The sequence below is a fragment of the Saccostrea cucullata genome, unplaced genomic scaffold, assembly GCF_032062105.1.
Source record: "Saccostrea cucullata isolate Sc308-1 unplaced genomic scaffold, CSIRO_AGI_Scuc_v1 ctg841, whole genome shotgun sequence".
NCBI lineage: Eukaryota > Metazoa > Mollusca > Bivalvia > Ostreida > Ostreidae > Saccostrea > Saccostrea cuccullata.
In genome coordinates, this window is record NW_026929628.1 from 300,530 (window position 1) to 323,091 (window position 22,562).

The 22,562-nt window shown below is 34.8% G+C and overlaps 1 protein-coding gene across 2 annotated transcripts in view; it reads right to left on the reverse strand.

Annotated features, from left to right (window-relative positions):
- Positions 1–22,562, reverse strand: part of LOC134281526 (uncharacterized) — a 37,623-nt gene that overhangs the window by 5,051 nt on the left and 10,010 nt on the right. For both annotated transcript variants that reach the window (XM_062763982.1, XM_062763981.1), the window contains 5 exons: positions 18,003–18,243; positions 10,649–10,765; positions 10,470–10,494; positions 8,848–9,020; positions 6,411–6,470 (listed from right to left, as the gene is read on the reverse strand). In XM_062763982.1, coding sequence (XP_062619966.1) covers positions 6,411–6,470; positions 8,848–9,020; positions 10,470–10,494; positions 10,649–10,765; positions 18,003–18,222 — 595 coding nt within the window. In that variant the 5' untranslated portion in view covers positions 18,223–18,243. The remainder of the gene's footprint in view (positions 1–6,410; positions 6,471–8,847; positions 9,021–10,469; positions 10,495–10,648; positions 10,766–18,002; positions 18,244–22,562) is intronic.

Genomic DNA, 22,562 nt, shown 5'->3' on the forward strand with positions numbered 1-22,562 from the left:
GTGAACCTCTAGCATGCTGGAGTATATAGAGGCATAATCACAAATGCACGCGGTGTAAAAGATAATTAAATACTGCATCGTGTCCTAGAACAATAAAAAAAAAATTTTTTAAATTTTGACTGAAATTTCCAAGAATATATTATCGTTGTCTTCATTTTGCTAGAATTCAAGTAACTACGATTTTGGTATTGCATGTTGAAATGTAGCTGCAATAATGTAGCCCTCTCCGATTTTTTTTTTTTTTTTTTTTGGGAGAGGGCTACAACTCCTTAGGATCTCTATAATGGCGCAGATGCGGCAGTGGATCACTCCCGCACGGATTTCGGCTCAAATTATCAGTAAACGGCTATTTTATTATTATCTCTTACCTGGAATTCAAATATGTAATTATGCAAAACTTAAATCGATCCAAAAATATTCACAACGACCCATATATTGGTTATTTTTCGTGTGTGTCAACAGCATAACTTGAATTTATCCGTCATGTTTACTGACCTTGATGGATTGTATTTTGGGACAGCCAATGAGAATTTAGGTTCTATAGGAGCGGATCTACTAGGAATTCCCTTATTTTAAGCATACGTATCGCTGTTTGCGCAAAAATAACACTTGAAATGGTTTTATTTATCGATGTTTTTGTAATATATTATAGCACAATCGTTTATAAACATCGACATTTGCTTTATTTGGTTGTTCCAAATTTCAAGTGAAAGTCTCACTACGTCACGCGTGAACTGTCATGGCTGCTGAATATTGCAGCTGGGAAAGACACAGATTTATTTTACATTGTTTTCGAGTTTAACAGGCTATGTTGTTGACAGTGAATAAAAATTCCGTCTTATAAGAAGTAAGTTTAATGTAAAAATAATATATTTTTTCTCCAATCACCCGTATCAAAAAAATATATTTGCACCATTATGGAGATGCGATGGAATTGTAGCCCTCTCCAGAAAATATCAGATAAAAAAAAATCGGAGAGGGCTACATTATTGCAGCTAGTTGAAATGTTTTGGGGTCATAGTTACATTAATAACATCACGTCACGGACTCGAGATTCCTGGAACGCTCCGCCCACTGAAAACTTTGGTTAAAATTACTAATAAATATTCATGAAGGAGTAGTCCCAGGGAGTAGATCTGATTTTCCAGGGAGTAGTCTTCAGATGAGGGAAATTGTCTCTTCTCGGGGAAATAGACAACTTTATGGTATTAATTTTATATAGAGTTATTACAGTAGAGGTATAATAAATAGAGAATATTACATACTAAAATCCATATCATATGTCATATCAGCCCGAGTGGCCCCATATCAGCCCGAGGGCCGAAGGCCCGAGGGCTGATATGGGGCCCGAGGGCTGATGTGACATATGATATAGATTTTAGTATGTAGTATTCTATTTATCATATATTTAAAATACTTAATATGCGAGTTCACATATGGTCGTTGAAGAATGTTTGTGCTTGTTAGTGGCATTTTTTTCTTTAAATTTTTTTTCTTTAAAATTTAATAGAGCCAATTTTAGGTAGCTGGAAAAAAATTAAGACCACAAATGTCATTAAAGAATTATTTTATATGAATATTTAAATAAAATCAAGTAAATTAACTTTTTAACTTAATACAAATGTTACTTCCGGTTTGATATGGCTTTTCGGCCCGCCGGTCCGATACGTGATATGGCTTTTCGGACCGGTCCGTGATATGCGGTATTGTGACGTCACCCGTACAGAATCGGTGTATTTACTACTAAGTATATGATAATGTCACATAGCAAACTCAAACATAGCATAAACATGTTACATACGTAACGTTAAGCCTAAGGTCTCCAGAAGCGTGCAGACGACAACATTCGTATTATATCTTTTTTATTGCAACTTTAGCTCTTAGTATATGATAAATTACCTTTGATATTGTAAATGCAGAATCTCTATCCCAAATTTATAGACATACCGTAAGAAAATAATAAAATAACATCTATAATATTTAGCTGTTTACATTCGGTAAGAAACTAGGTCGATTCATTCTATGGCGGCCTATGCGGGTTAAAAAAAAATTGAAATATATCTGAAACATCATGGAACAGGTAGAAATTATTTGAGTCTAAACTACAAGCCTGGGTTCATAAAAACAAATCAGATAGACAAAATAATGATTTTACATTATTTGAACAATGATATTACCAGTAAATTATAATCTTATTTTTTCTAAAATAATTTTTACAGGTAAGTCTTGTTTTCACAAGAATCACTAATGAAGGCCTTTAGAAGAGAGCAGGGTTTAAGAACCACTAAAATCAGATGGAGAAAACCATGAAAATCAGATTGAAAAAGTGGGACTGGATTTGACTAATCCCTGTGAAGCCACCATCCAACACCACAAACCAGGACCCAATCCGGAATGCCGCAGGACAAGAGAAAGAGAGGACATCCAACAGATTATTATGAAGTTTTATTTGTTAATTGATTACTTTTTGTTCTTCAAAGTCTTTTCTTAACACAATTGCAATTATTACCTGAAATTATCACACTAATTCTGAATATTTGGTGAATAAAACACATACTTTGATGCCTTAATGCCTTGATTTATTTTCATTAAATGCTGAAAAAGAAACAGGGGGTGGGGATATAAAAAATATCAAAACTTTCTTATATGCACACTAACCCCTACTTTTCATGCAATGAAAAGGAGCATAATACCTAAAGAAACTGTACAACAATTTTCTTAATAGGTTTAATTGTAGACATATGTTTTTCTTCGGTTTTTCGAGCAATTTTATAGGGGAAAATGTGCCTAATTTTGACATGGGTGAACAAAATTTTGGGGTACAAGTTATCTAAATGGTTTTTATTTGCTCATATTTTGCTTAAAAAATCAACTTTGCAATATTTTCAAGTAAATTTAGGTCAAATTAAGTTTTAATTCACTGTATTTATAAGTTTTATAAAGTATTTCATGGTCTAGTAGCATTTTTAATGAAATTTTCAATGCTCTATTTTGGCCTATGTTCAAAGGGTTGAATCTCTCTTAGATGAACACTAACATACACTTTTCTTGTCTTTAAATTATTCCTTGGATATTACACTTTCAGAAAAAAATAAGCATTTGGGAAGTTTAATGCACGTTTTTTTCCGCGTATCATAAGAATACATCCTTAACATAGCTTTTCTGTTTCTCCTTTATTTTCCTTTGTAAAACTTTGATACACCATTGAGACCTTTCCCTACCCTTGGTGGTTATGATTTGAACAAATTTAATTGCACACTACCTCAAGGATGCTTCCATATAAATATCACTCATCATGGCTTTGCTATTCTTAGGAAAAAGATTTTTTAAAATATATTTTAATGTAAAACTTAGATCCCACATTGTGGCCCCACTATATCCCTGGGGGTTATGATTTGAACAAACTAGAATCTACAGTATCTGAGGATGCTTCCATAAAAATATCACTTACATGTATCGGGGCTTTGCAGTACTTGAGAAGAACATTTTTAAAGGTTTCACATTCCTATGTATAACTTTGATCAACCATTATGGCCCCACCTTAATACAGGGGGCAATGATTTGAAGAAACTTGAATGTGCACTATACCTGAGGATGATTTAACACGAGTTTCATTTCTCCTCACCTAATGGTTACTGAAAAGAAGAATTTTAAAGATTTTTCCTATATATTCTTAATCTGTAAAATTTTGATCAGCCGTTGTGGCCCCACCCTACCCTAGGGGGCAATGATTTGAAGAAATTTGAATGAACACTACCTGAGAATGATTTAACACGAGTTTCATTTCTCCTCACCCAATGGTTACTGAGAAGAAGAATTTTAAAGATTTTTTCCAATATACATGTACTCTTAATCTGTAAAACTTTGATCAGCCATTGTGACCCCACCCTACCCCAGGGGGCAATGATTTGAAGAAACTTGAATGTACACTACCTTAGGATGATTTAACACGAGTTTCATCTTTCCTCACCAAATGGTTACTGTAAAGAAAAATTTTAAAGATTTTTCCTACATATTCTTAATCTGTAAAATTTTGATCTGCCATTGTAGCACCACCCTACCCCCGGGGGTCATCATTTGAACAAACTTTATTCTACACTATCTGAGGATGATTCAACATGAGTTTCACTTTTCCTGTTCCAATGGTTCTTGAGAAGAAGACTTGTAAAGATTTTTCCTTTATATTCCTATGTTAAATTTTGATAAGCCATTGTTGCCCCACCCTACGCCAGGGGGCAATGATTTTAATAAATTTGAATGTACACTACCTTAGGATGATTTAACACGAGTTTCATTTTTCCTCACCCAATGGTTATCGAGAAGAAGAATTTTAAAGATTTTTCCTATATATTCTTAATCTGTAAATTTTTGATCTGCCATTGTAGCACCACCCTACCCCCGGGGGTCATGATTTGAACAAACTTGAATCTACACTAGTACCTGAGGATGATTCAACATTAGTTTCATATTTCCTGTCCCAATGGTTCTTGAGAAGATTTTTTTTAAAAATGCCATTAATATTTCACTAATTCATAATTATCTCCCCTTGGAAGAGGGCGTTGCCCTACATTTGAACAAACTTGAATCCCCTTCGCCAAAGGATACTTTGTGGAAAGTTTGGTTGAAATTGACCCAGTGGTTCTTGAGAAGAAGATGAAAATGTGAAAAGTTTACGACGAAAACAACAACGACAATGACAACAACGACGACAGATAACGGACAAATTTTGATCAGAAAAGCTCACTTGAGTCTTCGGCTCAGCAGAGCTAAAAAGATGAGGTCAAGATATGATTTTAAATGTAGAAAAGTTAACTTTAATGCTGTATACTTCTCAGATGGTTACTTCAACTCGGAAGAAAAAAAGGAGAGTTTAAATATTACAATAATTCTGGCCGACTGAAATTTCGGGGGACACCAAAAATTATCGATGTTGTGTGCCACATGATATCTTAAAATGCTACATTTACGTGGAAAGACATCGTTGAGATACTAAACACTTAATCATCACAGCATTTCGTAGAATTTTGACAAAAAGAAATATTTCTATCAGATACTGTAGATCACAAAAAGCGACACCTTATTTTCGCGAGATAGTCATTGACTCTTGATTAGCGAGACAAAATTTTCAAGAATTGTGGTTATTGCTCTATATAATCTTAAGGAATGCTATTATACGCGAGAATAAAATTTTGGCGATCACACCGTCTCGCGTAATAAGGCGAAAATAAACTTTTCGCGCATAAAAAGTTATTTACAGTAGGTGCACTATTTTCTTACAAGTGCCTAAGAGAAAATTTGCAGTAAATGTGGCAACGGTTTTTTCAAAAATGGATTGTTTTTTTTTTTAAATAGAAGTTTGATAAACTTGCTTGATAAATGACAAAACATATGTGCACTTTTTTATAGTCGAAAAATAAGGCAAGTGCTCCAAACACGTTTTATTAGTTTTTGTGTATTTAGAGAGGTACACTGGAACATGTACATATATCCAAATGAAGGACTAGCAATGGAAACTTTCATGTTCGAATTGCACCAAATTTAAGTTAAGTGGAAGATTTTTTTGCCAGGGTAGACCAAATCTCGGTGACTTGAGTATATTTTCTGTGCCTTACAACGCAGTTGAATGTAAGCTTAAAGAAATAAAGAAGATTTTAAAGAAAATAAAGTGAACAAAACTTTTCCATCGGTCATATTAGATCTTAGACATTGGGAGATCTTTTTATTCCCAAAACACATTAAAGCAATCAAAGGAAGATTGTACAATGTTAGATATGTCATGGGAAATTATATTCGTCAGTGCCTTTGGGGCATCCATAAAGATGAGTATGCTGAGGTTTTCTGTGCATGGATACAAAGACATAATACATGTATTAAAGGTCAGAGGGATTGCTTTGAAGGATTAAAACTACTGCAGTATTAATAATATGTATTATGTACTTTTCATATTTTTTATGACATGTATTATTTATTGAACGACTCTCGTATAGAAGCTCAGTTATATAAAATCATTTACTTTTCGTCACTCGCTTCGGGTTATAGTTCTTCTATTATATGCTTTTCCCTGATTTCAGAATGGTTTCCAAAAATAAACCATAAATTTCACTCTCATGGAACATTTGGCAAAGAATCTATGGATGCCGTGAGAGCTTAAGAAAGCTAAAGTACACTTACGTGACCTTATTTGAGAATGTAAAGTACGTACCTGTCATCCTCTGCCAGATTTGTATGCTTATAACATGGGTTTATTTAGAACATAGTTCTTATTGAAAGTAATTTTTCTAAAAAAATCCTACTACACCAAAAGTATGATTTCCGGCAATCTTTAGATTTTAAGTGAACGGCTTTTGAAATGTAAGACTGCAATAGACAATGCACGATTAAAATTTTGTCATGAAAAATTATAATTATACCCGTTATAGTTTTGGTGTTGTTTGTACAAACAAGTCTCAGTGGAGCGCTCCTCTTGAGATCTAAAAAAGAGAAGAAAAAAAATCATTGCGCTGCTTATGCCTAGGTCACATTTCCCGGCCGGTAGCCGTAGATCGGTGGTAATCGGTGGTAATCCGTGATGTTAACGATGCCCAAACATCGGTACACATCGGCCTAGTAGTCCTTAAAGTATCAGTCACATTATCAGCGCTGAGTATGCGATGTGCAATCAATGTGTTTTATGATAAAAATGGCGTGGTTACCGGCCGGACTTACAAAGGCCCAGCGATGCATTGCTAATCATAAAACGATGTTCCAGGATAATCGGCCGATGTATATTACATCGCTCACACATTGGTGAACATCGTTCGTACATCGGTCGACTACAGGCCAATGTTTGGTCGAACATCGACCGATGATCGGCCGTTATCTGTTGAACACTATTCAACCCCCCGATGACCTCAGATTCAACGGATATTGGACGATGTTCGGCCATACATCGGCCGATCCTTGAAAGATGTGTTAATGATTGGTTGCCGATGAGGAGCGATGTGAGGCATCGTTGGAGACATCGCTGAATTTTAACTACTAATTATTTCCTACCGATGACCCCGCCGATTTGCAAAAAGGCTTCAGTCACCGTCCGATCATAAGTGATGCCCGGCCGGCAACCACGCCATTTTCATCCAAAAACGCATCGGTATCTCATCGTATACCCTATCGCTGGATAATGTGACTGATACTTAATGCCTAGGTCACATTTCCCGGCCGGTAGCAGTAGACCGGTGGTAATCGGTAGTAATCTGTGGTGTTAACGATGCCCCAACATCGGTCCACATCGGCCTAGTAGTCCTAAAAGTGTTAGTCACATTATCCAGCGATGTGTATACGATGGGCAACCAATGCGTTTTATGATAAAAATGCCGGCCGGACTTACAAAGGCCCAGCGATGCATTGCTAATCATAACACGATGTTCCAGGATAATTCGGCCGATTTATATTACATCGCTCATACATTGGTGAACATCGTTCGCACATCGGTCGACTACGGGCCAATGTTTGGTAGAACATCGACCGATGATCGGCTGTTATCTGTTGAACACCACTCAACTCCCCGATGACCTCAGATTCAACGGATATTGAACGATATTCGGCCATACATCGGCCGATCCTTGAAAGATGTATTAATGATGGTTTGCCGATGAGGAGCGATGTGAGGCATCGTTGGAGACATCGCTGAATTTTAACTACGAATTATTTCCTACCTAAGACCCCACCGATTTGCAAAAAAGCCTCAGTCACCGTCCGATCACTAGTGGTGCTCGGCCGGCAACCACGCCATTTTCATCAAAAAACGCAAAAAACGGTTTCTCATCGTATACCCCATCGCTGGATAATGTGACTGATACTTTACACAAAACTAAATCTGCACGCCTATGTGGTTATTTTCAATGAGATCAACTGACAAAGAACTGCGATAGATAGTAAATGTTCTCCCGCCTACATCCGAGTCAATTTTCAAAAGTTAAGATTTTCGAATGATTTTAAAGAATAAATTGATATTAATATGGATTTTCATGAAACAGAGAGATAACTCAACAGAGAGATAACTCTAAAATTTTGGTAACACTCGTGTTTTTCACTATAGAAATTAACAGAATACTGAAAATATTTTGAAAACATCTTTTTACCCCGTGAAACAAAATTCCCTTTCACGGTAATAATATGGACTGTCATTTTACAAAGTCATACCAAAGCTTTTTGTGATTCACATTGAGAGGGGGGGGGTATGTTTATAGACTACAAAACGACAAAAAATGATTTTTATCTCAGTAATTAACAAAAGCTTAACAACTGAAACAATGTTTTTTTATGTATATGCTTCATTTTATATGCATAAAACGAAAGAAAAGATTTAAGACACATTTATTCACATCCGACACTATTTCATAATATGGTGATGCTTTATAGCCCGAATTAAGGGGAAAATATTGTCTACCCCCACCCCATCCCCATCCCACTACCACCACCTTATATCAAGAGCTGGAATAAGGCGGTATATTTTAATATTTAACACTGGTATTAAAATAATAAATCAATTACAATGGAGCTGTTCTTTGTATTAAACAAAGATTTTATGACCAAACTGTCGGAAATCTTAAATTCATTAAATGGTTGTAAAATGTAGGCGGGAATCGTGAGTTAGCCTGCGTAGTTTTTTTTTGAGAATTACGTTTACTTACTTAAAGACTTATTTTTTACGATAAAAAGTCATGTGCAAAAGAATAGATATTGTTTATTTCAGAAAATGGATGCGAATGAAACATTTTGCATTTCATTGTCGTGTGAAAAAATTCTATAAATTTATTATTTTAGTAATTTTTATTATTTTAGTAATAAAGCACAGTTTATACTTACAAGTCCAAAATGTTGTATTTTCTCCAGATCTTTTGTACTTCACATACATTATGATGATGTAAATGATGAGGCTTATTATTGTGAGTGAAAGAACAACAGGGAGGATTACATTTTCAGATCCATTTTGGTTATCAAGCTTTCCATCGTTTCCAGATACAGTATCAGGTGTCGAGCTTCAGTAGGGAATAATGTATTCAAAATTATTTGTTTTGTTTCTCAAAAAAGAAAATGAAAAACACTGCTGATGTTTATTTTGGATTGATTAAACATTATTTTCTACTTATCATACAAGCTAATATTTCAAGATCATCGCGATTAAAAAAATGTTTTAAAAATGCTTTCAAATCACGAGGTTATAGTCAAATACAATTGGGATATTAAGTAGGATGGTTGGGAAGACATTCATTTCTCTCTTGGTTATTGTAAAGGGAACATTTTTTTTTCATTCAATTTTAGAACATGCGTATATTGATATTGAAATTTAGATTCAACCCGTCATATTACAAACGTTTACGTGAAATTCCCGAAACTAAGATTAAGGTATTCTAAAATGAAAACTCAACATACAAAATTCTGTAATTTAAGAACCAAAAAGACACCCCTCAACACACACATAAACAAATAGAGCAAGACACTTTTTTAGATGGAAAATCGCTACGTTAAGCAATGGCTTTTACTTGAATGGCTGGGAGGGGGGTGTTTTAACAGTCATGTCAGTTACTTAGTAAAGTGAAAAGATAAACATTTAACATTTTTATCAAATCTCTGATGTATTGAAAAGTGAGTTTAGCCTTACTGCATTCATTTTTGAAAATCATTATATAAAAAAATCAAAAATTTGTAGATTACTGTTTGTTGCGTTTCTTTTGCGTTTCAGTATATACACACAATGTGATTGGGCACAAGTTCTTAAAACTTATTTCGCCCCCTCCCTAAGGGATAATTCTTTTACTTTTCAAGATTCTGAATAATCGTATTGACCTTAAAATAGCAATAATTGTATAATGGAATGAAGTCAACAAAACATCTATTTCTATCTATGCAAACATTTTTTCCAGTAGTGCCACCCCCCTCCAAATGCAACTTTAATCAACAAAGGAACATAATTCCACGGGGTGATTTTTCTTCACGTGGGATATGCAAACTTTTAGAGTGATGACACTTATTCTACGGACAAAAGAGTGTCTTTTTAGCGTCAAATAATGGCCGTGGGTCATTTTTCGCCGTAGAATAATAACCGGGGTTCATTTTTCGATAGCGAAAAATGACCCACGGTCATTATTCTTTAAGGACATTATTCGTCTTTACACCAGCGTGAAGCGTGTAGTTCATGTCCCCATGTATTCTCAAAACTTTAATTCATTTCTTAACTTAAGTACATTGTTAAAGATGGTTTATTCTTACCCATAAGATGTATTTGTTAAATGTACCAGAATTCCATGTTTAACAAACCATAACATCATATCACACAAAAATGATAATCTTTTGAAATGATCATAAGTTTAAAACGTTAAACTGAGAGTAAATTTTGGTCAATCTTGATTTATCAATTATTCTTAATTTATGTAACTGAAAACGGAATTATGGTTATATTTTCCTTAAAAATTAAAAGGAAAACTTACGGTTTTTTTTCAAGGCACTGTTTATCTAAAAGAAAAAAAAATGGATCAAAATGCTAGACAAGTGAATGTATAGCAATTTCTTCTAAAGATGAGCTTTATTTATCTTACACCTTAATTGATGGTGACATGATATGGTAACCATGTTCGTTTGTCATACATGTGTGTTATTGAGTACTCACATTTAATCACTGTGTTGGAAAAAAACTGTTTATCTGGACAATCTATTCCAAGCGATTTTCGGCAGTCGTAGGCACCATTGATTCGTTCTCCTCTTAGACTGTATTCTGGGCATGTCCCTAAAATATTTTGAATCAAATAAATAAACGCTTTAATCAAATATTTACATTTACTGTGTTTTTCTACAAATCCAACAGTGAAAATGATTTGAATGGCATTTTCTGTGTACTCACGCGAAGAAATATTCACGGAAAACGCAACATCTTCATCTATGTAAGACTTGTTTAATACTAATTATATAGCCGTATTCCGTTATGATGGCAGAGGATAGTTTTCTTTGCAATCAAAACGTTTGACTGACGGTTTACTTAATATTGAGCTGCTTTAAAAATGTGCATTGAAAAATCTTAAATTCCCTCTACATGTAATAATAGTATGATGTAGTTCCTTTTGAAATTTGAAGCTTTTATGAATAAAACATCTACAACTTACACAATGAGCCCTAAAGATGGCGCAGGGACAATCTCAAAATTTCATGTTCATGTAAATCAAGCCTATTTTCACTATTTTTCCGAAGCCGCAACTGCCACTGTTACAACGCACTTTGAAAAATTACGCACTTTGAAAAAATTTTTCAAAGTGCGTTAATTTTTGGGACCAGGTTAACGCACTTTGAAAAAAAATTTCAAAGTGCGTTGAATTTGGGACCAAATCAACGCACTTTGAAAAAATTTTTCAAAGTGCGTTAAGACTGTACATCATAATTTTACACCATGTCAACATTTAACGCACTTTGAAAAAATTTTCATGAAACAAAAGGAATTAGACTTATATTTTAGAAATAGACAACAGTATTACCCCCTCGCAACGTATGATGGGATATAGTGATGCGATTATGTGTGTTATTACTTTATGTGTATGTTATTTTTTTCTGTGTGGAATTGATGTAATTTGTATCGCGATCGATGTCAAATGCTGCCTTGATTTACTGAACATGCTTTTTGGGAAGGAATGCTCCGCTTTGCGGTGCCCTTACTTTGATGTGTTTCTTTCTAAAAACTGATGGATTGAGGAAAACCTAGAAACGGACAACGAAGAAAAGACTGGCTGAATTAAGGTCTATCAGCTCAACTCTTTATCATTCCCACCTAGATGTATCTATTTCTATAACTCGTAAACTTAAGTGTCAATGATATTTGAAAAAAAGAGCATTCTGAATACAATATAAGCACTGTACAAGGAAGTCTGTAGTAAATCGAAATTTTTTTCTTTTAAATCTCAAAGTCTATTTATGTTCATTTTCAGGAAAATCAGAATATTAATTACATTAATTACATTTAATTATATTAAGTACCTGTCTGCTTTCGATGTTAATTTGATATCATATCTGATAATCTCTCTGTTAACCTCCAGGTATTTAACTTACATGATATTTTCATAGGAATTGTTCATTAAACATGTATCTAATATCTTTTCTCATGTTTTACGTAAATAAATAAAACATATATATTAAATTAATAAAATACAATTATTTAGTTTTAAATAGCTTTAAAATTGGTGAAAAATAAGAATTTTTTTTCGTTTTTTGTCTATAAACATATGCCCCCTCCCCCCCCCCCCCCCCCCCCGTGAAACACAAAAAGCTTTGGCATAAATTTGTAAAATAACAGTCCATATTATCTGTAAAAAGGAATCTTTGTTTCACGGGGGGGGGGAGTTGTTTAAAAAATATTTTCAGTTTTCCGTTGATTTCTATAGTGGAAAACACAAGTTTTGCCAAAATTATAGAGTTATCTCTCTTTGGTATCCCAAATAAGTAAGGTTTTATGAAAATTCATATAAATATGTATAAAAATTTTGAAAATCATTCCAAGATGTTCACTTTTGAGAATTGACTTATAGATAGGCGGAAGAATAATACTATCGTTCGTAGTTCTTTACGACCTTGAATGTTGACCTTTTGACCCCAAATTCAAAAGGGGTCTTCCTAAGGCCACAGGGATTCTGTTATGTTAAATTTCATTGCAAAAGCTCAAAGGGTTGTCGAGATATCGTGTGGAAACGAAAGCGTTACAGAAAGACGGATGGACGGACAGCTAGACGGACGGACGGACAGGTAGACCCAAATTAATACCCCCCTTTTCAAGCGGGGGACAAAAAGTATCAAATCAGGTTCAAATGATAAGTTATCATACTTAAGATTTGTAGGAATATTGACTAAGCCATGCAGAATTTTTTTCCAAAGTGCGTTAATATGGTCCGTATTAACGCACTTTGAAAAAAAATTTTTTTTTCAAAATGCGTTAACCTGGTCCCAAAAATTAACGCACTTTGAAAAAATTTTTCAAAGTGCGTAATTTTTTCAAAGTGTGTTGCCACATGCCACCTATATTTCTTGTCTTATTGTTACGATAAATATCCCGAAACGCTTGTTACATTTGAATGATGTCTTGGTTTTGTAATCGACTTGCGCACATCCCCGATGGTAAAGCATTTGAGAACACATGATCAAGACATTTTAAAGCCACGACAGATAAAACAGTCACACTGATATTTATGAATAATCATTATTTTGAATCACAAATTTTAGTTGCACGAGTATGTATTTTTTTTCCGGGACTCCTTGTCCCTTCCCCGGGACCAAAAAAATAAACAAAAAGTCATAAGAACGAAGGAAAAAGAGAAATTAAAAAAACATCTAGCACTACTACTAAACTACCAAACACTATGTTTTTATACAATGTGAATTCGCAATTTTATAATCAACAGTAAAGAAAGAAATCCGGATCGCTTTGAAATACGTTCAGTGTAAGACGAATATTGACCACCATCGAATAATGACCGGGGGGGGGGGGGAGTCATTTTTCATCGACAGAAAATGACCCCCATCCATAGGAAAAAATCCTGTTTTGTAGAAAAAAAGAGCCCCAGGGTCATTATTTTATATATGAGTCCTATAAAAAATGACCCCCGTTGAAAAATGATTCCTTGAAGAGTGATAACAAAATTTTTACGTTTATATTGATGCAAAGCATAAAATTGGCAGCAAAAATATTTCATTTTAGCATTTTTAAGAATGTTCACAACAAATCCATAGGAAAAATTATTTAAAAGAATACATGTACTATGCATGATCAAGCGAAGTAATTAAAGTCGTGCATTTAAGATTGGGCATCCTCGCAAGGCAGTGGTCCAATGGCAACGTGTTGACTCAGAATCCCTGGGATACCAGTAGTATCATCAGAATTATTGAATCAAATACAATGCCACAGGTATCGAAAATGCCTAATTTAGAATGTTTGCAAAAAAAGACATGCTGATTTCGTGGATCTTTATCTTGTTATGTACATGTAATAATGCCGATGTTCTATCACAGTAGGATTTTTAAAAAAATCGTTGTATCATTTGCAACTGTAATAGTTAATGTTTTCAAAAACTATGATTATAATGGCAACCTTTTGCTCTGTAGAATGTCAAGAGAGCTTGTTCGCAAAGCTACAAAAAAGCTTTTCAAGGATTTAGCCTTAATGATTTCACTTAAAAATTATTCCCTTTTAATTGAATCACATGTCCGTAACCTTTTTCTCCAATTTCCGATTGTTTTTAGAACACATTTTTGAGTATGGCCCTTCGTATACTGGAATATGAGAGATCCTACATGTTTGATTTCCTTAACTTGTTTCTTTTCCTTGACTTGTTTCTTCTCTCTGAAAGATCGCCGAAATATGGCTGAAATATTGCCGAATCGGCGTTAAACAATAATAATCAATCAATCTTTCTGAGAAGTGTTTTTTTTTAAGTTTGAAAAGTGAAAAAAGTGAAAGATCTGGCGAATATTGTTGATGTGACAAAACATTTACTTTCTGTTTATCCCCAAAACTACTTTACTCTTCATGGCGTGTGGGTTTGGACGCTGTCATGATGAATTTTTAATGCAATGGATTCCTAAATCTGGTTCCATCCTCTCATATGATAAACCTTTCGACTTTTTGCAAAAATTGGCTTTCTAGACTTCTCCAGAAATTGAACTGCTCCCCGAATAAGATTTTGAGCAACAAGACTGCTAATATTTACGAAAATGAGATATAACACTATTTTTGTGCTTTTAAAAATATTCGCTTTTTACAAACCTTGGCTGTTTTTGTCAAGTGCATCTTATTGTTTTGGGGTTTAAAGCAATGAATTCAAGTGTCATTATCTGTTACAATTTCAGACAAACGTGGATAATTTCAATTTCTGATTTTTTCAAATAATTGTTTTGGTATTCTAATACGTTTTCACTCATTTTTCAAAACACAGAGTGACTATTGAGCACTAAGCTTTTTAACTGCCAAATGTTTCTTTTAAACTACACCCAAATGACACCTATCAAATTTGCTGTGTTTTCAAATTTTTCAAACATCATCAGTGATTATTTGTTGAATTTTGGCAAACAGTACATTGGTTGTTGTAAGTCTTATTTATTTAACAGCCCCCGTACTAGTAATGTTTAATACTGCTATCTTTGTATCACTAATATGATTCTCCATCATCGAAAACAATGTTCACCTAGCCCTTTGGGCTCGATAAATCTTTTACTCCTTTAGATTCTTAATTATCGCATTGACCTTAAAAAATAGCAATAATTTTACGATATAATGAGATTAACATATCATTTTGTTTTCTATTTAGCTCAGGTAAGCACTTTGGCCGATAGATCTCCTTATTTAATTTTTTTTGCCCCCCTAAAAATTATAATTTTAATCCACAAGGGGGTCATTATTCTACGGAGGTCATTTTTCTGCACGTAGGGTATGCAAATTTTTAGGGTAATGACACTTTTTCTACGGGCAAAAGGGTTTTTTTCGACGTCGAATAATGACCGAAAATCATTTCTTGCCTTTGAAAAATTGAAAAAATTATTCTATGGGGGTCATTTTTCGTCTTTACACCGGTCTGTCAGGTGTACCCTTGTGAAGAATGTTTTCGAAGAAGGGTGGTGCCATGGTAGTTAAGGATTGAAATTTCTGTGAAATACTTTCAAAATGCTACTCCTACTACAGTTGTAGTCTGAATTCAATTATAAAAATTGGCACACAAATAGACTACACTGAGGTACACAATTCTATGAATCAGTTTTTGATTCTAAAAATAGAAATTTCTGTGAAATGCTTTCAAAATGCTAGTCCTCCTACAGTTATGGGCTGAATTCAAGATAACTTGGCACACAATTAGACTACACTAATAACAATTCTATTTATCGGTTTTTGTTTTCGATTAACGGTGTTGCTGTGGTTACTAAAAATAGAAATTTTTTAAAAATACTTAAAAAATGCTACTACAAATACAGTTTTTAAGTGATTATTGTATAATGTGCCATGCAAGTAATCTACTCTGAGACATATAATTGTATTTATTGTTTGTTTGTTTGTTTGTTTATTTTTGATTCCTCGATCATCATAACTATGCACTTATTTCATCGGCATAATATCCATGCAGGTGTAAGATTTTCAAAGAATGCATTTTCACTATATAATAATTAGAGCAGATTAACAAGAGAACCCTGGCCTTGACCCAGATGCCTTAAAATTCACAATTCTGGAATAAAAACTCTCTCTACCCTCAACATAAATATGAACTTAGTTATCGGCTTAATGCCCAGGAGCAGCGGAGAATATTTTTGAAAAAAATATTACTATTTCACTAAATAGTCATGAGTCCCAACCTAGTTCCAGAATTCATGACTCCATTGGCCATGAATTTCGTAATTGTTGTAGAGAGCTCAATGCCTATTATAATCATGTCAATCATTGCTTGATATCCAGGGGGAAAAGGAGGTTTTTAAAGATTGATTTAATTTTTATTTGTTTTATTCCTATCCCTCAGGCCCAAGGGGGGAGGCAAGTGCCATGAATTTCACTGTTTTACTCCCCTTTACCCATTGATGCTATGTGCTAAAAAAGATGGCGAAACAAGGCGTGCAGAATGCATACAGCGTCAGATATTAAGAAATTAAATTCATTTTGTGAATTAAGTATTCAAATGAAGTTCAAATTATTGAAATTTATGAAATTCATCAGAAACAAAACTTTTCCGATAAAAAAATCTCAAAAAAATATTCTTTTATTAAAATATGATAGCATTCAAGGGATTTAATAATTGAAGTATTGAAAGAACTAAAGACCGGGCTTTAATTACTTGAGTATATTGTTTGATGATCATTAGTACATTTTTTTTCCTTTTGGCCATTGACTTTTAACAGGTAGAGTTTGAATGATAATGATTAAAAACAATATCCCATATGCTAGTAATTAAAACTAACAGTCCATACCCCATGATATGTAATGATTTTAAAATTTAATAAATAAATAACATTTCCAAGAAATTTTTGCATATTTTCTATTCAATTATCATTTTTTTCTCATAATTTATAATTCAGTCTTGGCGTAGTTAAAATAATTCACATACAATTATATGTATTTTACAGACATTCTTTTAGTTTCAAACAGGCAGTACTTTTATAGTTTTATAGTATACCAGAAATTAACTGCATGGACCGGTCTTGTTATAAACACGCAAAAAATAATTAAGACTGTTATTCATTCGATAATATTTTTATGTCAGGGTCTAACACATGAAAATTATATCAAATTTGTCACTTTAGTTAAACTTTGGGGACAGCTAAATCCTAGAAATGTCATAGATATTATATTCTTCCTAAATGTACATACAGTTTACAAAAAATTGTTCCAAAAATCTTTTGAGCAAAAAACTTGTAAACCACATGTTTTATTTATTTTCTCATGGATTTGTAAAGGGTGTTAAGAAAGTTCGTTCCATGATGAAATAGTTTCAAAAAATTCAAGGTACTACTTTGATAAAGAGATCAATTTTTGTATTCGAAAGGATTCTTTGACCTGTGTGCTTAATATATGACACAAACATGCGTCATCCCTATATTTTTGTACAGAAATCAATTTGTTTTAATCCCCCCCCCCATTGAATCAACAAAAGACAGTTAAAACCATACCAGTAGCAAGAATTGATCTGTAAATATGAAATATCACAAATTTTAAACATCTTCTCATCGTATTTCTTTTCGAAAATAAAAGAAATATGTGGAATTAACTTTCTTAACACCCTTTATAAATGCTGTTATCTGATTGGCCAGATGGACTAGCACCCTGTTTATTCTGTGTATTTATAGCAATTCACGACTATCGCTCTTGATTTCCTTATTCGAAAATCGTCCAGACTTGTTCAAATAGCGATGTATTACCTTACACAGTTCAAATCTATGTATCCTAAGATAAATGAGTTATATCACCATTCATAATTTTAAAACACATGTAATCTCAAGTGCTGTTGATATATTACCTGCAGGTATGTTGGTGTTAGGTGCACATATTTCTAAACTTTCATTCCTATCTGCATTTAATAAACAGTGGTACTCCAAGCGTCTTCCATGGTTGCATGTTGCATTAGTAAGTGATGGACACTGTTTTTTATTTTTTCGCTTTCCCCACTGTGTTTCATTTTTAGGACAGTCATCAACCACCGTAACAGTTTTTCTTGATTCAGGACAGGGTCTAGACATGCTCACTTATATATTTTTTTACTGCAAAGATATACAAGTACATGTATGTTCTATTATGGAATCCAAATATGGCCATACAGTTCACCAATGGACCATAGAGCATCGACTAAAAGGTCGATGATGCAATAATGCAATGGTGCGATAACGATGAAGCGATGGTGCGATACCGCGATGACGATGATGCAATGCATGGCGCGATAATGCGTTGGCGATGTTGCGATAGCGAATATCGCACCATCGTCATCGCACTATCGGGTCATCACTATCACACCACTGCATAATAGCAGTATCGCTTCATCGTACTAACGCATCATCGTCATTGCATTTTCATACATGTACTTGTATATCTTTGCAGTAAAAAAAATATGGATAAAAAGAATATATAATTTCATGTATGGCATTCTTTAGTACTGAAATATTGATGACAATATATCTTTCAAACAATACCATCAATTGTTAAATGCTTATTTAAAATTTTTAAACGTCTAACAAGTAGTTAAAAAATTTTAAACGTCTAACAAGTAGTTAATATCCAGTAGTATAATATTAATATATTAAAAAACAAGAGGCCCACGGGCCTAATAGGACACTGAAGTATCATTTAACAACTTTCCAACAATTGAATTTGGTTCGTGTTTTAAACCACAGGCCATGAAATGCACAATTTCGAAAGAGGCACCATTACTCATAACTACTGTATAGACTTAGCATGCTTACTCTGGTTACTTAATACCGAGAGGTAGATCAGAGTAACAAATAAAATTCCAATTTATAACCAGTTGTGCACTACATTCCAATGGAACCACTGGCTTAGGGCTATATATTTCAATTTTTTGGAATTTTTATGATAAATTTTATTTCATCATAAATGGTTGATTAATACCAAAGAGCAGATTGCAGTGACTCAGGAGCAAAAGAAAAGATTTTCAAAGAATTCATGCATTTTCGCAACATAATCATTAGAGCCCCACCTTAACACCAAAAACACCTCACCCAGGGGTCCTGAAATTCACAAATTTGGAAGAGGCATCCTTTTTTAATCATAACTATGTACACAGTTTTTAGCTCACCTGAGTCGAAGGCTCAAGTGAGCTTTTCTAATCAAAATTTGTCAGTCGTCTGTCGTCGTTGTTGTTGGCGTCGTCGTTGTCGTTGTAAATTTTTTTACATTTTCATCTTCTTCTCAAGAACAACTGGGCAAATTTCAACCAAACTTGCCACAAAGTATCCTTAAGTAAAGGGGATTCAAGTTTGTTCAAATGAAGGACAACGCCCTTATTCAAGGGGAGACAATTCATAAATGGTGAAAATTTTGTAGTATGTTTTAAAAATCGTCTTCTCAAGAACCACTGTGCTAGATAGGAAACTTGACACTTATAGGGAAGCAACTTCAGGTAGTGTAGATTTAAGTTTGTTCACATCATGACCCCCTTGGATAAGGAAAGGACCACAATGGCCGATCAAATTTTTACAAAGAAATATATAGGGAAATTCTTTAAAAAATTTTCTTCTCAAGAATAGCAAAAGCATGGATTATCATATTTATATGGAAGCATCCTACAGAAGTGTAGATTCAAATTTGTTCAAATCATGACCCCCGGGGTCAGGGCGGGGCTTCAATGGCCGATCATGGTTTAAAAAGAAATATGTATGGGAAATTCTTTAAAAATCATTTTAAGAACTCAAGAAGTAGGGGCGGGGCCACTACATAGAATCCAAGTTTTACTTAGAAATTTGTAGAACAATTCTTTAAACATCTTCTTTTCAAGAATGGCAAAGCCATGATTAGTCGTATTTATATGGAAGCATTCTCGGGTAATGAAGTTTCAAGTTTATTCAAGCAATAAAAAAGTTCTCATATGTAAAGGGCAATAAAGCCCCAGGAAGTCAAAGAATATGCAAGCATCCTTAGTTAGTTTGTTCAATTCTATCCAATCATACCCTCTCCCCATTAAGGATTGGTTGAGACAACTTTGTTTAAACTTTTTCAATAATAAACTGATGTCTGCTTTTTTACAAGCATTGCTCAGGTAAGCGATGTGGCCCATGGGCCTCTTGTTTGGTTTAATAGCCAAGAGCAGAAAAGATTTTCAAAGAATTTATGCATTTTCACTAAAAATTCAATAAATACGAACCATTACACCAACATTCCTAACCTTGGGGCCATGAAATTTACATTTTAGAAGAGGCAGCGGTATATATTCAACATTATTACGTATAAGTCTATTTTGTACCCAGGTGCGGAGAAGATTTTTTAAAGAATTACTCTATTTTCACTATAATTCATAATCAAAAGTACCCCGCCCTCATACCAAAGTTCAATACCCTAAGGCCATGAAATTCACAATTTTGGAAGAGACATTCTCGCTCATTATAACTATGTACTTGGTTAGTTTGTTTAATACCAAAGAGCAGAGAAGATTTTTAAAGGATTTATGTATTTTTGCCATATTATCAATAGAGCCCCGTCCTACCACATGAACCCCCGGTCCTGGGGTCATGAAATCCACAATTTTGGAAGAGGCAGCCTTTTTTACATAACTATGTACTTGGTTAGTTTATTTATTGCCTAGGAGCAGCAAAGATTTTCAAAGAAATAAATGCAATTTCACTATAAAATCTATTTAGCGACGCCCTATCTCTAAAACCCAAGAGCCTGGGGCCATGAATTTCACAATTTTGGTAGAGGATCCAATACTTATTACATTCATGCAAACAGTTTGAGTGCTTGTTTTCCTGGAGTAAAAATGAAAATTTTTAAAGATTGTATTAATTTTAGTGGTTTTGGCCCAACCCCTCAGGCCCCGGGGATGGGGGGGGGGGCAGGGACCATAAAATTCACAAGTTTTGTTCCCCTTCACCCATAGATACTTTATGTAAAAATTGGTTGAAATTAATTGAGCGGTTGCAGAAATCGAAGAAGCTGAAAATGTTCAACTGTTAACGCACGATGCAAAACGCACGGTGACGGACGAAAACAGAAAGCAAATGAGCCCGCGTACCTATCAATTTTACCGAAATTTAATGTAAATAAAAAAACATAATAGTTACCTATATAATAATTGTTCAATCACGACATTTTTTCTTTCTTTTGGTTAAATGGACTCGCCCGTGATGTCACGTAATGGCATCGCTGACAACTGTTGCACTCCTTATTTTATTATTATAAGTATAACGTTCTTTAAATTTCTGAAAATTTCGGTAAAATTCATAGGTACGGGAACTCATGTGCAGATAGCAATAGGTCAGCTGTATGGAATCTGGATAGTATGGAATCCGGATTGGGCCATGCAGTTCACTATCGCACCATCGACCATCGACATAGAGGTCGATGGCGTGATAATGCGACGGCGCAATAACGACGAAGCGATTGTGTGATAACGATGAAGAGATGGTGCGATAGCGCTATAATGCAATGACGACAGTGCAATAGTTCGACGGAGGGAAAGTGAATATCGCTTCCTTGAGTCATCGCATCATCGTCATCGCATTATCGCCATATCATCGCTATCAATGACGATTGTGACAATGCACAATCGTCATCGCATTGTCGCACCAACGTATTATCGTCATCAGACCATCACCTCCTTGTTATTGCACCATCGGCGTCATCGCACTATCGACCTTAACCTCGATGGTGCGTCGATGCAATATTGAAATAAATGGCCCTATCCTATGGAATCCGGATAGGGCCACGCAGTTCACTATCGCATCATCGCACCATCGAGGTTTGAGTCGATGTTGCGATGACGCGATAATGCGATGACGATGAAGCGATGGTGCGATAACGATGAAGCGATGGTGCGATAGTGCGATGACGATGATGCGATGGCGCGATAGAGCGATGACGATGATGCGATGGTACGATGAAGCGATAATGCGATGACGCGATGGCACGATAGCGATGGTGCGATGGTGCGATAGCAATGATAGGATCGCTATCGCACCATCGCAGCATCGCTATCGCGCCATCGCATCATCGTCATCGCACTATCGCACCATCGCTTCATCGTTATCGCACCATCGCTTCATCGTCATCGCATTATCGCGTCATCGCACCATCGACTCAAACCTCGATGGTGCGATGATGCGATAGTGAACTGCGTGGCCCTATCCGGATTCCATACTATCCTATGGAATCCGGATAGTGCCATGCTATGGAATCCGGAAAGGACCATGCAGTTCACTATCGCATCATCGCACCATCAAGGCTTGGGTTGATAATGCGATGACACGATAATGCGATGACGATGAAGCAATGGTGCGATAACGATGAAGTTATGTTACGATAGTGCGATACCGATGAAGCAATGGCGCGATAATGCGATGGCGATGGTGCG